At 37.6% G+C, this 17,524-nt stretch overlaps 1 protein-coding gene across 2 annotated transcripts in view; it reads left to right on the forward strand.

The window, feature by feature from the left end:
* Tp53bp2 (tumor protein p53 binding protein 2) overlaps positions 1 to 17,524 on the forward strand; it is a 199,231-nt gene that overhangs the window by 149,152 nt on the left and 32,555 nt on the right. For both annotated transcript variants that reach the window (XM_076831709.1, XM_076831708.1), the window contains exon 2: positions 15,899 to 16,046. In XM_076831709.1, coding sequence (XP_076687824.1) covers positions 15,899 to 16,046 — 148 coding nt within the window. The remainder of the gene's footprint in view (positions 1 to 15,898; positions 16,047 to 17,524) is intronic.

Raw genomic sequence — 17,524 nt, forward strand, 5'->3', positions numbered from 1 at the left:
ACTTGCTTACCTAACTTGGTCTGAGTGACAATTTGGAATCCCCAAAGGTGAGAGAAAAAACAGTAGCACTTACCCAGGGTTGCAAATAAGAGAGGCAAGAATAGTGGAATGTCTCTGCCATATCCCTAAGTTCCTTCCTGGGAGACTGAAGAGAAACAACTTTCCATCTTATCAGAGAGTGATCCCAGACATGGAACCTAGGGCTTTGTATATGCTAGTAAGACTCTCCCACTGAGCCATATCCTCATCTCTTTTTAAAATTTTATTTTAAGACAGATCTTGTCAAGTTGCCAAGGCTGGTCTTCTTCCCTAGTTAGTGGGATTCCATGTGTGCGCCACCATGGCTGGCTAGGTTTCTTGCCTTTAGTGTTTTCATTCAACACTCTGCTTCCCTGGTTGTCTCTCTGAGCAGCACTGTCTTTTCCTTCCCTGGAATTCCTCAAGATGGACTTCTGTTATAGCGTTAAATACAAACTCCTTAGCTTAGGTATCAAGTTCCTTTGTTGTCTAAGCTAGTGGATTTCAGCCTTTTTGTAGTCAGTAATACATTTCCCCAGAAATTGTAGCCACACAGCGGAAGTGATCAAAAAAGACTTAAAACACCAGTGTTAGCGATTAAAGTGCTGCACTGGCCAAGGCAGAAGAGTAGTGTGTGTGCCTTGCCCCTGGTCACAGGCATTTCCCCTGCTTTCCTTGGAGTCGTGTTGCCTCTCAGGAAGATCTGTTTATTTCCCCCTCTAGGGTCCTCAGGGGATCCCATTAGGTTCCTATGCTTATGTTATGGTTTCCTCTTGCTCACAGTGAGTTGTACCCTGTTGTATCCTGCTCTCCACAACCTACTCTGCTCCATTGGACTTTGCCAACAGTGTGAGAGTGTTTGTGTGTGTGTAAAACAAATTTTATACATTTAAAATTTTTGCAGCACATTCGTGGCTCGTGGATTGAGGATTACTTAAGACAACAAGCTGGGTTTTCTCTTGTCTCTGTACCTTTATACATGTTTCACTATCTGCATGGTCCTCTTCCTGCTTGTCTTGCGCATGCTTCAGTTTTCAGCTCAGTAGACCTGTTGTGAAGTCATCTTCTCCCTGAAGGGCTTTTTTTCCCCTGTTCTCATTGGACCTTAAGTGTACTAGGAAGTTCTCTCATTTTAGAGTCATTGTTTGCAGTGCATCTTTCTTGTTCTATAAACCTCCTTGAGGGTGTAGGCACCATGCCTTTCCATCTGTGTTTCTCGCACTTAGCACAGCATTGGACTTTTTGTGAATGAATAAATATTTTTAAATTTTCTGTGGTGAGGATAGGTCTTGCCTACACTAAATAGCAAAGTGGGAGGTAGAAAGGAAAGAACTAGAAGCAATGGATTGGCTGTACTCATAGCATCATGGACGGTCTTAAAAATAAATAGAGTGCTTAGAGAATAAAAATTAAAAAAAAAAGAGTGAAATATATAACATTATCTTTATATAAAATGAGTCACAGGCCCACAAAGCAGTGATGATAATTTTAGGAGAAAGCCTACCAATATTAAACTTACAAAATTTAATTTTATATGAAGAAGGGCAGAGGGGAAGAATTAACTAAGTATATTTTTAGTTCTTTTAATTTATTTGTTGATTGTTTATGAAAACTCTTGAAAGTAGAAGTAGCCTCAAGGTGAGTTGCTTTGGGAAATGTGTTTGGAATTTGTAATCTGTCTAAATTTAGCTGAAGGCACAGTTGAAAAGGAGACATTTCTTAACTTTCCCCAGATTAGCAGAATGCTTTGTCTTTTTTCATTCCAAACATTGTCTGCCTTTTGAAAAAGCACGCTCTGAAGTTATGCCATGCGTTTAATGGATAAATGAATGTTTCTTGATGTGAATGTACTGATTGTCATGTTCTAGTCTCCTGTTCTTGTTCCCTTCTTCCGTGGAACTTTGCATCCCTGACTTATAGTATCGTTGGTTTACTTGAACAGGTATGTATTGTATATATACTGTGTGTAAAATCAGAGTGCTCTTTGGAGAGTGAGGGATAATGGTGGAGGAGAAAAACGGGAAGTATTTCAAAACCCAAACCTTTGTCTTAAAGAAATTTTTAGACCAGTAGGATAGATAAGACAGATACAGACACCTATGTGGGAGTGATTGCAGAGTAGCAAAGAAAAAATTTACTTCTGCTGGAAGTGTTGGGTGTTCTGTGGTCTTCTTGCCCCAGAACTCTAATAACCTTTCCTTTGCAATAAAGCCTACCCTCATTCTGTCCTGGAGTAGGGCAAGTTTTGAATTATTCTAGATGAATGGGGATGACTTCAACACTAAGGGACAGGGTCTAGGGAGCAGGGAACCTATTCTGATGTGAGAAGTGAGGAAAAATATGTTTTTTGGGATTTCTTATTTGGTGATTTGAGGAGGAGGAAATTATATGTTCCAATTATATATGGAACATATAATTTAAAATATATGTTCTTAGTACAGGCTGAACATCCCTGACCCAAAAGTTCCAAAACCTGAAACTTTTTTGATTTTTTTTTTTGGTGTGTGTGTGTGGGTATGTGTATGTGTGCGTGTTTTATACATTAAAAGTTTTTGTAGCATATCTTGTGATACCAAAAGAGAAAAAAATTTACACCTGACCTTATGTGATGGGTTGTAGTCAAAACACAGGTGCTCTAGAATTATTGTATAAAATTACCTTCAGGCTGTGTGTATAAGGTGTATATGAAGCATATAAATTTTGTGTTTAGACTTGGGGTACTGATTCTAAGATTTCCCACATATATGTGCAGATATTAAAAAAAAAAAAAAAAAAAACACCAAACAAACAAAACCCAAAAAATTCCCCTAAATCAGAAATAACTTTTGGTTCCAAGCATTGCCACATCCCCAGCCCTATTTTTATTTAGAGACAGGATCTCACTGAGTTGCTTAGCACCTCACTTTTTGCTGAGGCTAGTTTTGAACTCTCAATCCTCCTGTCTCCACCTCCCGAGCTGGTGTGATTACAGATGTGCACCATTGGGCCCAGCCCAAGCATTTTCGATAAGGGAAACTCATATTTCTTTTTTTAAAAAATATTTTTTAGATGTTGATGAACCTTTATTTTATTCCTTTATTTATATGTGGTGCTGAGAATTGAACCCACTGCCTCACACATGTTAGGCAAGTGCACTACCACTGAGCCACAACCCCAGCCCCCCATTCTATGTTTCTTATAATTGAATTGGAATTCTCTGAAATTCAGAAATGCAAAGATAAATACTAGTGGATGTGGATTGTGATGTTTTGATATTGTTATTGAGATAACTATTGACATTATAATAGCTTATATTTGATATCATTTATACGTACAGCTGTTCAACTTGGGAGGCTGAGACAGGAGGATTGAGAGTTCAAAACCAGCCTCAGCAAAAAGTGAGGTGCTAAGCAACTCAGTGAGACCCTGTCTCTAAATAAAGTACAAAATAGGGCTGGGGATGTGGCTCATTTGTTGAGTGCCACTGAGTTTAATCTCTGGTACACTGCCCCCCAAAATACACACACACAGACACACACACACTGCTATTATCTATCAAGCCATTAATACTGTCTGAACATTATTTATAGTAACTTACTCAGAAGCATAATTTTATGTTAGTCGCTTACATAAAATCCTCTAATGAAGTAGTTTTCAAGCTTAAGTGTGCTTGCATGGGTGGGATTCTAATTCAGGGGGTTTGGATTGGGGCCTGGATTTTGTGCTTCTGACAGGTTCCCAGGTGATGCTGATGCTCTTGGTCTGGAGACCATGCTTTAAGAATCAGTACTTTAGTTACTTTTCCTTTGTACTAAAGCCCACCCTCATTCTGACCTACAATGCCCTACAGGAGCTAGGACCTGGTTCCCTCTCTGCCTTCATTGGTATGTGACTGTTCCTGATGTGTTGCTCTTTCTGGTCATGCAACAGTCTAAGTTCATCCCTACCTCAGGGCCTTTTCATAGAATGTCTTCAAGATGATTCAAGTGCTGGCTTCTCCTTAATCATAATTAGCCATTATCAGTCTCCTCTCTGTGCCCAAAGGAATGCAAGCTTTTTCATCACTATTCCTATTACATAAACTGTGCTTGCATAATAGGCACTCAGTAAATATTAATGGTTGAGTGAATCAAAGACATTAATGTCAGCAAAGAGTTGGGATTGAGAGGAAGACATGGAACCAGGAGCAACTTTATTAGTAACTGACATTGATAAGACATTATGCCTGTAAGTCACAGTGTAGAAGTGACAGTTGCTTCTGTTACCATATATGAAGTGGTTATGTTACCAAACAGCTAAGACCAGAGGTTACTTGTTGTTAGAACACTAATTTTTAATGTGCAAACAATTTCCCCCACAATTAAAGTAATCATTTTTTGCTGTATCCTTTTTCCCCAGAATATTGATTATGTTAGATAATGATTGATTCTAGATGTTACTGAATGAATGACCAGAATATTCCATGTGTGATCAACTTTTTTAGCAGAATATTGTTGAAATTGATACTGAGACTTCTTCGATATCCAAATTCCAATTTGCTAAAAATGACCAAAGAAATAGTTTGTGATGTAAAAAAGAATCCCATTGGATATGATTTTAGGATTTTTGCTTTAACTCAGATTTGACTGATAATGGCTAATGGGCTAATGCCATAATAAAAAGTGATACACTTGGTGTAGAAGTTATCATTGGGCCTTAATAGAACATTGGTAGACAACTCATGGTAATTGATGGAAGTTTTGTAAAAGTGTAATGACCCCAAGAGTTAACTCTAGGTGGGAGAAACAGCTTAAAAATCATATAAGGCCTTTGTAAGCAGTTATCTTCTGATAACTAATAAAGTTGGAACATATCATCTGGGAGGCTGGGGAGTATCTCTGGGGTAAAGTACTGGAGCTCCTGAGAGGCGGGCTTCACAGAGACCCTGTGAGATGCTCTGTCAGAAAGCAGTTGGGGAGATGTGGAGCAGTCCAGGTTGAGGTATTGAGCAGCACAAGTGTGCAGAAGGATGGCATCTTAGCCCACAACTAGGGTCAGGAATTACTGAATTAGAGAGCAAAACGGACCATCTCATCCCTATGTGCATTGTCTGCCAGCAGAGTGGCCATCAGAGCATATAGCCAGGTCTGTGTGGAGCAGCAGGCATAATATCCCAGAAGATGAGAATGATTTGCTTCTTGTTTCTAAGCCCCTTCAGCATTATAAGTCAGTCATGGTTGGGCTAAATGTGTGAGTTTGAGATTCAGAGAGGCTTTGGTTGATGTTGTTTTTGCTTGCTCAGGTTAAAGGAAACCTGGTGGCTTCCTTCTCTTCCAGAAGTGTTCTGGGGCCTTCCTTCATGAGTGTTTACAATAAAATATAAAAATGAAGAAATAGTTCACATTTATTTCTCCACAGAGGAATTATCAAATCCAGAAACCCTTCAGATGTTTCTCTAATCTCATTACTAGGATAATTAGCTGGCCAATCTGTGGGGAGTTGCCTGTGAGTTGTGATATTTGAGAATTTGTTGCTCTTTTTACAGAAAGTTCATTTTTCTTTAAAGGATACTTTTTTCGCCTTATGCCCTTTTTTCTCTTAGGCAAACCTAGGGGATTTGAGTTTTTGTAAATGAGAAAGCTGAAGGTGTTACTGCAGAGCTTTAATTTCCTGTCTCTGATAAGGAACATCTTACACTCCTGGTTCCTTTCTTTTTTTCTATGGAACTTCACATGATTTTTAAAAAATCAATTGAATAATTAAGCCTCTGACAAAGCAAATTTCTTGTAAAAAAGCCCTAGCCATTTTTTAAATTTCCTCTTGAAAAGGTCATTCAAATTTTAATCTAAAATAACTCTTCTTTGAAAAAGAATCATTCTTATGTCAATGACATAACAGTTACAGTGAATACTTACTCTATAACAATAGAGTGCTTAAAAAAATCTATAACCCATTCTTTTTAAATAAAAATTATCTGTGTCCTTGGTTTTTTGGAAGGGCAAGTCTACATTTGGATGTGACTGGCATGAATTACTGTGCATAATGTGTAGGGGTTGCCTTTTCTTTACTTTAGTTTTCTTTCTTTCAAAATTGATCACTGTAAGAGGTAGAAATAAGTAGTAATCATTATGTTAAGTAGACTTTTAGGTTGTAAATTATTGTAAATATATTTCAGCTTTGAAATTTGAAAAAATTTAAAAGTGACTTCAGTTGCTTTCCTATACTACTGATTTAATTTTTGTTTTTTCCATTCACATCATTTCATATGTACATCTGTTTTAAAGGGCTATAATCTACAGTTTAATACTGTGTTATGTAACTTTATCTGACTTTTTATACTTACAGTAATTGGTAGCTGGGTCATTCCATTCTTGCCAGCACATGTATTTTAACTTACTCTGTTCCATGTTGCTGGACATTTACTTTTCCACTTTATTGTTTATAGATCTAACACTGTAGTGAAAATTTAAGGCCTTTAGAATTTTTCTTCACTTCAGTATTTCTTTGGGATAAATTTCCTGGAAAAGCTACATAATCTGTAGCTTTTGTTACATAGTTCATTTCATTTTCTGAATTGAATTTTAACAGTTTATAGTACTATCCATTGTATCTTTGAGTGAATCACTTTCCTAGAACTTCACCTATGTTGCTTTAATCTAATCTTTCAATTGAAGATAATAGTTGTGAGTGGTACCTTGTTTTAATTTACATCTTCTTCCCATATTTTTCCATTTGTATTGTCTGTGTGATCTCTTTTATCTCTACTGCTCTGAAATATGCTTTAGAGTTTATTGTTTATTGATTAATCTCTTTTCCTTGTGGACCATACTACAAAAAATGACATTCCTACTGGGCGTGTAATCTTGGTGACTTGGGAGGCTGTGGCAGGAGGATGGCAGGTTTAAGGCCAGCCTCAGCAATTTAGAGAAGCCCTAAGCAACTCAAAATAAAAAATACAAAGGGTTGGGAATGTGGCTCAGTGGTTAAGTGCCCCTGGGTTCAATTTCTGGTACCAAAAATGGGGAAAAAAAATTAAAAAGACATTCCTAATTTACAATTTGAAAAGAAGTTAACATTTTAATGTATGTATGGTTTATTTACTTATTTTTTCAAATTAATTAATTTATTTTAATTAGGTCTATATGATAGCAGAATGCATTTTCATTCATTGTACACAGTTGCAGCACAACTTTGCACTTCTATGGTTGTGCACACTGTAAGTCACACCGTATGTGCAGTCATACATGTACTTAGGGTAATGATGTCCATCTCATTCCACCATCTTTCCTGCCACCATGCACCACCCTCCTAACTCTCCCTCCCCTTTGCCCAATCAGAGTTCCTCCATTTTTCCCATGCCTCCCCCTGGTTTATATGGTTACGGGGAAGAGCTGATCTGACATCCACTGCTGCTATTAAAGGGAAGAAAAGCTGTCTCTTTGTTGCTATCTAACTAGACATTGGAAGCATTTTCAGATGTCCCAGCAACTTATTGTCTTTGCAGTATGGGTGCATCTATAAAGACTGATGTGCTGTTTTGACCTTTGGTTGCTGATTCTTGAAGAAATAATTTACCTCATGGGTTTTCAGAAGCACTTTTGTGGTTTGAGACAGAATAAATTTCTCGCCACAGCATTTTAGAGGATTTAACTCTAGGGAGCCCCATTTTGCTTGTTTCCATGTGGAAAAGCAGCTACTGATGTCATTTTTATTTTCTTGAGAATATGCCATTTTTAAAAATATAAAATATCAAGACAAGATGGCATTTTGGAAGTAAGGTTACTACAGATTTTTTAAAAATATTATTTTATGCTCTCCATTAGTTTATTCCTCTTGGTTGAAACCTTAGTCTAGAACATTTTCATCACCTCCTAAAAACTCACACTTTTTACTAATCACTCCTTTTCTTCCTCTGCCTTTCAGCTCCTGGCAGTCATTAATCTGTTTTTTTTTTTTTTTTTTTGTTATCCTTGGATTTGCATGTGGTGGACATTGTACATAAATGGGATCACAAACTATGTAGTCTTTGCCTGGTTTCTATTACATAGTACACTGTTTTCAAGATTCATATTGTGGCATGTATCAGTACTTCATACCTTGTAATGACTTTCATTACATTCTAAAGTAGTGTACTTTGAAGATACATTTCTTGATTGCTTGTTTTTATTGGCCCTAACTAAAGTGGAGACAGCAAGGTAACCCAGGAAAAGCACTATCAGCCTGATAACAAAGATCCAGGTAAGCAGTAATATGTGTGAATAAAAATGACACCTTATATTTATCTTAGTGTTTTTATCACTGATTGATTAAAAAATCAATTTGATGGGCTGGGGTTGTGGCTCAGATGTAGAGCACTTGCCTAGTATGCATGAGGTACTGGGTTCGATCCTCAGCACCACATAAAAATAAAATAAAGATATTGTGTCCACTTATAACTAAAAAATAAATATTAAAAAAATCAATTTGATCATGAAAATAGTAGGATGTAGTCATTCTAGAATATTTAAGCATAAAAATTTTTTAAAATTCCCTTTATAATCTCACCACTAAAGCATAACAACTATTAATTTGATGGTTATAACTTCGGGCTTTTTTCTACATGTATTACATATATGAGTTCTGTATATATATTTTTAATATATAGAGTGTGTGTGTATGTCTTTTCTGTGTTCTTTTTCATTTGCATAGCAGGATATGATGAGTACCATTTCTTAACAAAACTGATATATTTTTGAAAGTTTTGGTGTTTTTTCCTTGTGAAGTGTTTTGGTGTTGGATAACGGATATTGTCTAGTTTATTTTCATTATTAGAGGTCATGATTCTAGGCCAAGATTGTTGTTTTCTGAAGGACTTAGTTAATAGAGTAGCCTAAAATTTCTTTTAAGTAAATTAAATTTTTCAATATTCCAATAAAACTACTTCACCCAAAAGAAGGAGCTGCTCTTCTTGCTTTTATTTTTGTTATTCAGGGAATTAAATTGCAGTTTTGAAGAATTTCTTTACCATTTGGAGAGCTGATTTATGAAACAAAACATAAAAGAAGCAATGTAAAGAACATATGCTTGCATGTTCTCTTTAGTTTAATTAGTTCTCTCTTTTTTCTTCTTTACCTTTTTTTGTTTTCTTCCAATTAATGGAAGGAGAAGGGGATTGATATTTATTGGGGGAAAAATTCATGTTTCACTTTCTCCATAAAATTGTAAATAATTTTAAGTTACCACATGAAAATCTACTATTGTAGCTAGATTATAAATTAAAAGATCTGAAGTAAGCTTTATTTAACCTTTATTTTTGAGGACATACTTATGTCTATAAACTTAAAGAGTATATGAAATGAGTTTTAAAAGTCTGTTTCAAAAGGTGTAATGCCTTCATTTTGTTCTTATCATATGTCTCTGGGGGGAGAAGTAGCATACAGATACTGTAATCCACTGATCAGTTTGGAACACTATGGGGCCCTTTTCTACCCCACTTCCTCCTGTGGTATGGACAGGTGGAACTTTGCACCTCAGTTTTGTGTGAAATGTTATATAGCCTCATCTTTCAGATACCTTTTCTAACCATATTGTTGCCATTGTGTTATAGTGTACAATCAAGAAATTAAAACAAATGCCAAATGTTTTCTTTGATATAAGGAGAGTAACTAAGAACAGAGTTGGGAGGAAGAGCATGACAAGAAGATAAACATTTAAACAGAGACGAGAGGTGGAAGGGAAAAGGAGAGAGAAGGGAAATTGCATGGAAATGGAAGGAGACCCTTATGGTTATACAAAATTACATACAAGAGGAAGTGAGGGGAAAGGGGGAAAAAAAACAAGGGGGAGAAATGAATCATAGCAGATGGGGTAGAGAGAGAAGATGGGAGGGGAGGGGAGGGGATGGGGGATAGTAGAGGATAGGAAAGGCAGCAGAATACAACAGACACTAGTATGGCAATATGTAAAACAGTGGATGTGTAACCGATGTGATGCTGCAATCTGTATACGGGGTAAAAATGGGAGTTCATAACCCACTTGAATCAAAGTGTGAAATATGATATGTCAAGAACTATGTAATGTTTTGAACAACCAACAATAAAATTAAAAAAAAAGAAATTATCACAATTGATAAATTATCCTTGTAATTAAAAAAAAGTAGACTAATCACTGTAATAAAAAAAGTGAGGTGGGTTGGTGACCATTTGGCCATGCAACCGTGAAGTGTTTGTGGGTTCAACTAACTGTGAAGTGTTTGTGGGTTCAACTAACTGTGAAGTGTTTGTGGGTTCTCCAGATAGGTATCAGCACCGGACAGTTAATAAAAACCCATTTAGAACACAAGAGGTAGATAATGTGATTCAGTACCATCAATACTTTTTTCTCTCTATTGGTCATTCCCACCCATTAAAACATTCCATAGAAACTTCCATCTTGAGATAAAAACAAAACACTCCTTTTGCTGTGTATCTCCTTCCATGTATGCCTCCACTTTCTCTGACTTGCATTAAAACAGAACTCCTTGGAAGTGTTATCTGTACTGTGTCTCCTCTCCCCTCAGGTTCTCCAGCTTGTTCCTATCTGACTTTTATCCCCATTATTCAGTGCTTGTCAAGGCAGTTGACATCCTTCAACTCGTCAGATCTAATCACCAATATTCTTCCTCATTTTGTAGATCCCTAAATCTCATTGGACTCAGCTGATTGTGTCTTCTTTCCTGAAACACTTTCTTTATTGGTTTTGGTACACCATTCTTTGGGCTTCTCTCTCTCTCCATTTTAATTGATGGATCCTTGATCTCTGTGGGACCTCTGGGGGTGTTGACTAGCTCAAGGCACTGAACTCAGCTTTCTTTTCTGTCCCAAGCTGTTCCCAGCTGCTCTCATCTGGCCTGTGGCTTTAAATTCCTCTACATAATGTCTGATAGGCAGGCATCTCAGAGTTGAGATGGAGGCCCCTGTCTTGTGGGCCTTTTCCTGGTGTATTCCTCCTTCCTCATCAGTAAATTGGACCATTTTTTACTCATTAGGCAATAAACCCAAATTCTCTTTAATTTCTACTTTCATATCGCGTATCTTATCCCTCAAGTGATTCTTATTGGCTCACCCTTCAAATGTAACTCAGACTTACCCTTTTTCATATTTTCGTTCTTCCCAGGATTCCATGGTAACTCATGCTGTGTGCTATGTTTGCCCCTTAATTGGTTTTCCCTGCCTCTCCTCCTGTAGTCTTACTGCAGTAGTCAGAGTGTTTTTTTTTTTAATGATGTGAATCGCTTCACTATATTGTTAAATGTTCCAGTAACCTCTTTTTAAAATTGAGTTATAATCCACATGTTATAAAATTCACCATTTTGAAGTATGCAACTAAGTGACTTTTCATGTATTCACAGAGTTCTGTGACTGTCATTATTTCCAGAACATTTTCACCACTTTAAAAAAGTAGCCCTGTGCTCATTAGCAGTTATTCCTGTTTCCCCTTCCTGAAGCCCCTGTCAACCACAAATTGACTTTCTGTCTCTGATGATTTACCTTCAGTGGCCTTATAATTAAATTTCAAATTTATTGCTGTGGCGTAAACAGTGGTTCTCAGTGCATGGTTTCTGGACCAGCAGTGCCAGCAGTACCTGAAAGCTTGTTAGAAATGGAGAATTCTTAGTTCCTGTCCCAGACCTGCCCAATCAGACCCTCTCAGGGTGGGGCCAACAGTCTGTGCTCAGTAACCCTCTGTCCTTGCCAAAGTTGGAGAACCTTTGGTTTATAAAGACTTGCATGGTCTGATTTCCGCTTGCCTCATTGAATTAATCTCCTGTAATCCTTTCCTCTTGTTCCCTCTGCACTGACCTTCCTCTTCCACAAACGTGACAAACTTGTTCCCTTCTCAGGGCCTTTACATGTTTGTTCCCTCTGCTTGGTGCATTATTCTCCCATAACTTAGCAGGGCTTGTGCCATCATTTCATTTAGATGGTTGCACATTGCTCAAGAGCCCTTTCTGCATAGTACAGAGAGGAGAGCTTTTGTGCAGACTTTTTGATTTTTTTTTTTTTTTTGCTTCTCCATATTTACTTTCCACCCTCATCTACCTTCCTTGCCTTGTGCCTCAGGAGGATGACTTCTATAAACTGCATCTGTGCTCCCTTGCCATCTGGCTTTACCTCAGATTTGCTCAGTGGGGAGTAGGAGGGGGATATGAGAGAGAAGCGGCCAGGTTGGGCTGTTTATTCCCCTGGCTCTTCTGTCTGTGTTCACTGCATCCCTCCTCCACATAGCTCTCTCTTTTTGGATTTTCCACTGTGTTAGCTGTTTAGCAAAAATTATCTACTGTGCAGTAGAAAATTTATAAATATTAAATTAATGAAAAAACATTGAATAGAAGTAAAATAACTAGCAGGGTATAACATGAAGAAACTAGAGGACACGCTCTGATTTCAGAGTATATAGCTTTGCTGTAGACTGTATGCTAGACCATTTAGCAATACCTGAAAGAAAACTTATAATGAAAAGAGATAAGATGATGTACTGGGCAAAAATGTTACCCTAAAGACAGAACTAGTAGCAGTGACACACTTAGCACTGTGTGCTCCGAATTTGGAAAAGTCCTTGTCTTATGCTGTCAAGGAAGAGGATGGTAAGATAAAATAGTGGTTGAGAGCTCAGGCCATGGAGGAAATCAGACTTGGGTTTGAATCTTGGCTTTGCCATTTATTGACTATGTGACCTGGGTAAGTCACTTAATCTCTTTGTGCTTCATTGTCTTCATCTGTAAAATGCAATGCTGTCTACAGGCTTTACATGTTGTGTGTTTATTATATGCCAGGTAGTTCTAGGTGCTGAAGATCCAGTACTTAACAAAGAAGTCCTTGACCTTTGTATGGGCTTTATACTCTAGTTAGGGGAGTCACATTAGAAAAATGAGTTAAATAAATAAAATACGTAGTATGTTTGTGACTGTGTCAAGTAGAGAAATCAGAGTGAACTAGGATGTGTGTGTGTTGGTGGTGGTGGTGCTGGAATTTTAGGTAAGCAAGTAGGGAAGCCTTAACTGAGAGGGTGACATCTGTGTAATGACATGAGACAAATAAGGAAGTGAGCTCTGCTGGCATGAGGGAAGAGCATTCCAAATAGGAACAGCAAGTACAGAGCCCCAAGGTGGGAACATGCTTGGCATATTTGTGGAACAGCAAGAAGCACACTGGTAGAGCAGAGTGGGAATGGGAAAGATAATGGGGGGGGGGAGCAGCCACAGGTGTGGACAGATGTGGACAGACCCCATGGGTCTGTTGTAGACCTTGTAATGTTGCCTTGACCCTGGTACCTGGTAAACACTTACTAAATGGAAGCTATTAGGGAACTTAAAAGACTCTGAAAAAGTCTTAAAGACTTTCAGAGTGGTGGCCTTATTTAGGTGATCTTACTTCCCTGAGGCAAATTATGAACAAATTTGAGGTTCGAATCAGATCTGCCTAGGAATCTACAGAAATGTCACATTGTTGGCCTTGTATTGAAGACTTCAGTGTAATTACTAAAATCATTACAGAGCTAGTCGTCATACATGAAAGAAGAAATCGGGTCAGCTCCTGCACTTGCTGTTCATAACAGTATTAATCCTATGGGGAAATGGACCCTTAAGTAGGATGGCATCTCTCATCATTCTTATTTGTAATTATACTTTTAAATAAGTGAAGCTGTTTGTTTTCCAAAAAGTAAAAGACCAGATGTCTGTTAGGGTCTGAATTACTGTGGCTAATATTTCCTGCTGTAAGGGAAAAGAATAGAGGAAAGATCAGAAAAACAGAATTGTACCCTGACCTCTTCATTTCAGTAGCTAGGGAGATCACTTCTCTCAGTCTTTTTCTTCATTTCTAAAGAGAAAATAATACCTGCTCTGTTTATCTGAGAGTTGATGTAAGTTTGCAAGACCGTGTGTGAAAGTACTCTGAAAGATGAAGTGTACAAAGGTAAGGGGCTATTATATTACATGATAGCCTTTTATTTGTTAAACAGCGTGTTTAGTATTTGGACTAAGTGTCCAGTATTTCTGTAATTTAATAAGCATCTTCAAGTCTCATATTTACAGTGAAAACAGTTTCTATTTTTGGAGTGATAAACTTCAAAGAAAGTTTGGTGTGGCTGGGGAGTATGAAGAAGTATTATTTAATACCAATGTGTAAATTATTTGTCTCCATCATTAGGTATGCCAAGTATTTTGGCCGGGGGAGCAGCAAGGGTAGAATTCTGTGAGCTTAGTTAATCTTTAGTTTTTCAAGTGATATTATCAAGGGTTTATGATTTTTTTGTGTAGCAGTTTTAAGTTCTGCCTTGTTGACTAAATAAAGGACCTTTAACTATGTATCTATATGTAGTACAGTTTATTAGAATGTGAAAAACCTGAGATAATTGGCATGAAAGCCTTTCACGATGGGAGTCTCTAGCTTTTCTTCGGTATTTTGTAATTTTTGTTGTAATGCTATTTACTTAATTTTTCTGGGTTACCTTGTATGTTACAGATGTTTGTATGCATGGAGGAGATTTGGTTACAAAAAGTGGAGACTCAAACCACCTTAAGAAAACTTGGTTTTAGTGTAAGGAGGAGCTCCAAACCCACAGATGTTAGCTTTTCTCTGGGACATCTCCTTCTATTCTTACCTTATCTGTGGCCCCAGTCAGATGTTTTGGATAGTTTCTTTCATCATCATCCCTACTTGGACACTGCTGTTTCATAAAGAAGTGCCTAACACAGCTTTCTCAGTCCTCAGTAATGGGTAGAGAAGTTTAAGGTGGCAGGGGGTATTGAGTGACTGTTGGCAGATGCTGTGACTGCTATATATTATCCTTGTGTCATTATGAGCATATTGCAGATCCTACTCATTATTTTTTTTCTTTTTTTGCAGTCATAAAAGCCCCCACATTCCCCAATGTTTATCATAGTCTTATTAATTATTTTAAAAGACCATGTCCTGCCCATCAAGTTTATGTTCCATAGCCTTTGCATTCCTTCTTTGATTATAATTATTTTTATAGGATAAATTCTCATTGTGGATAATTCTTTCAAAAAATATTTTTTTTAATCCTGATACATATTGGTTTTCATGAAGTGTAGGTACTCATGGAACATAGGTTTTATTAATTGCCATCAAAAGCTTATTTGATGTTTCACTTAGTTTCTTCAGCATTGGGAATTAACGGGGTTTTTTAAATTTGTGATGATTTAGTAGGTATGAAAATAATTGTTTAGTAGCAATGTTTTAAAGATACAGTGTTTATTTTTACTTGAAGAAAGATTTTTAATAAGTTTAATCATCTGTTGGCCTGAATGTTTATATACAAGGTCAGGTAAGCATAATTAGGTCATCATTTCTACTTATGAATGAAATCTTAATACTTCAGAGTAGGTATTTAATTTGATTAAAACAGTTAAGTTTAAAAATTTTTTGGATAGGTAATACAGGCACATAATAGGAAGATTAGATTTTCCTCTGGCTGTCTTCTGTTTTCTATTTTTCCCTTCAGAAGCAGCACATATTATTTATATTCTAATGTATTCTTCCAGAGAGAGCCACATAAATAAATATAGGTATGATATTTTCTAATTAACTCTGAAAGAATTGATGAAAATATTTATTTTTAGTATGGTTAGGGGGCATTCTAAAATCTAATTATTGGGTAAACAATTTAGTATAAATAGAATTGTCAGAAGAGATTTGATTTGAAGTTTTGTGTGAATTGCTTTGACTATATCTGGGGTTCCAGGAGTTCTGCAGGCACTGCTGTGGAAGGGTGGGGATCCAATTGACCATGTCAGATCCCTACCCTACTTTGGCAAAGGAACAGCCAGACTGTTGTGCTGCATATTTGTGCTTCCAAGTGGGATTTGTTCAGAGAAGGACTCTAAGGTGAATCCCACCCATTTAGATAGTACTGGTGACTGTTGTGTTTCTATTTTCAGATGTTTCTGACAGTGTACCTTAGTAACAATGAGCAGCACTTCACAGAAGTTCCAGTTACTCCAGAGACGATATGCAGAGATGTGGTGGATCTGTGCAAAGAGCCTGGCGAGAGCGACTGCCATCTGGCTGAAGTGTGGTGTGGCTCCGGTATGAGACCAACTTTGTGCTTTAGTTCTGCGGTCTACTATTTTGGGGTTCTAGGAGTGGCACTGTGTGAACACTTACGTTCACGCATAGATAAACTGTAGAAGAGCATGTCCTTCTGGGTGTAGTGTTCTCCATACAGCTTTGTTGTGACATTAGTCTTTTTGAAATTTTATTTTTCTGCAGTAAGATGAAGACACTGCAGTATAAAATTAACAGGTCATAGGACAGATGGCTGACGTACTAGGTGAAAGCTTCTGGGATGTTCTGGTCAAATGTATGGTGTTCAGAAGTATTTTTTGCATGTTTAGGCTTTACTTAGACATTTGAGACTTCTTGATTATCTTGCCCTCTCTTTCATTTTTAGGAAAGCTATTCAGTGCTGAGGAACTGTAGAGCAGGATGCAGTGATGATCTCGTAGGCAGTATTGTAAGCCTTGAAATCAATCCTTCAGGGTAGTTCTTTGGAGTTCTAAAATGGGGCAGCCTTCCTTCTTTTGGCCCCATAGGAATTTGTAAACATGGGAATAATTTTCCCTCATTTCTGCCTTGTTCCTACACAGCCCTGGTCAACACTCATGGTTTTTCTTTTCCTCCTATTTGGGGTGCCAGGTGTCCTCAGAGTGAGGTACACACTGTGTTAATTGAGTTTGTTCCATTCATGGCCTCTGAATTCATCCTAGCCATCTCTTCTTATTAGGCAGGACCTTTTATTCATCTTTGGTTGACTTTTCCACATTTGCATGTTCTAAAAGCCTTTCTGCCCTCTCTCTGAATTACTTTTTTTTTTTTTCCTATACATAAAAGCCAGATAGACAATTTGCATAAAGAAGACCAAGTGATCTGTTATTAAAATAACAGTTGGGAGCGGGGTGTAGCTCAGTGGTAGAGCACTTGTCTAGTGTGCAATAGGCCTTGGGTTCAAGTCACTGAATTTGATCCTCAGCAGTACCTCTCCCATTTCCCCCACTAAAAACCATATTCCTGCTTAAAGCTCTTTAGTCTCTTCTTTTCCACTTGGAATGAAATCCAAATTCTATCTTGAGATTGTAAAGACCTATGAATTTGTTGTCTTTGCTGTCATCTGGTGCCATTTCCTTTCTTGTCCCCTCGTGCAGCTTTTCAAATACTCTTTGAAGGTAAACTCCATTCCACCTTAGAGCCAGTGGCAGTAGGCTCCAGGTGCCTGTATTGCCCACCATCATTATTGCTCTTACTTTCAATTTTGCCATTGCTGGCTTCTGATGGCCATTTTGATTCAGCTAAACTGTTGACTTCCTCTGAGGGGCTTTTCCTGAACATCCTGTTAAAATAGCCTTGAAGTTAGTTCTCTGTTATATCATTCTAATTTAATATGAAGAATTCATGCTGGGCATGGTAGCGCATGCCTGTAATCCCAGCTGCATGGAAGGCTGAGGCAGGAGGATCATGAGTTCAAAACCAGCCTTGGCAAAAGCAAGGCACTAAGCATCTGAGTGAGT

The sequence above is a fragment of the Callospermophilus lateralis genome, chromosome 13 (assembly GCF_048772815.1).
Source record: "Callospermophilus lateralis isolate mCalLat2 chromosome 13, mCalLat2.hap1, whole genome shotgun sequence".
NCBI lineage: Eukaryota > Metazoa > Chordata > Mammalia > Rodentia > Sciuridae > Callospermophilus > Callospermophilus lateralis.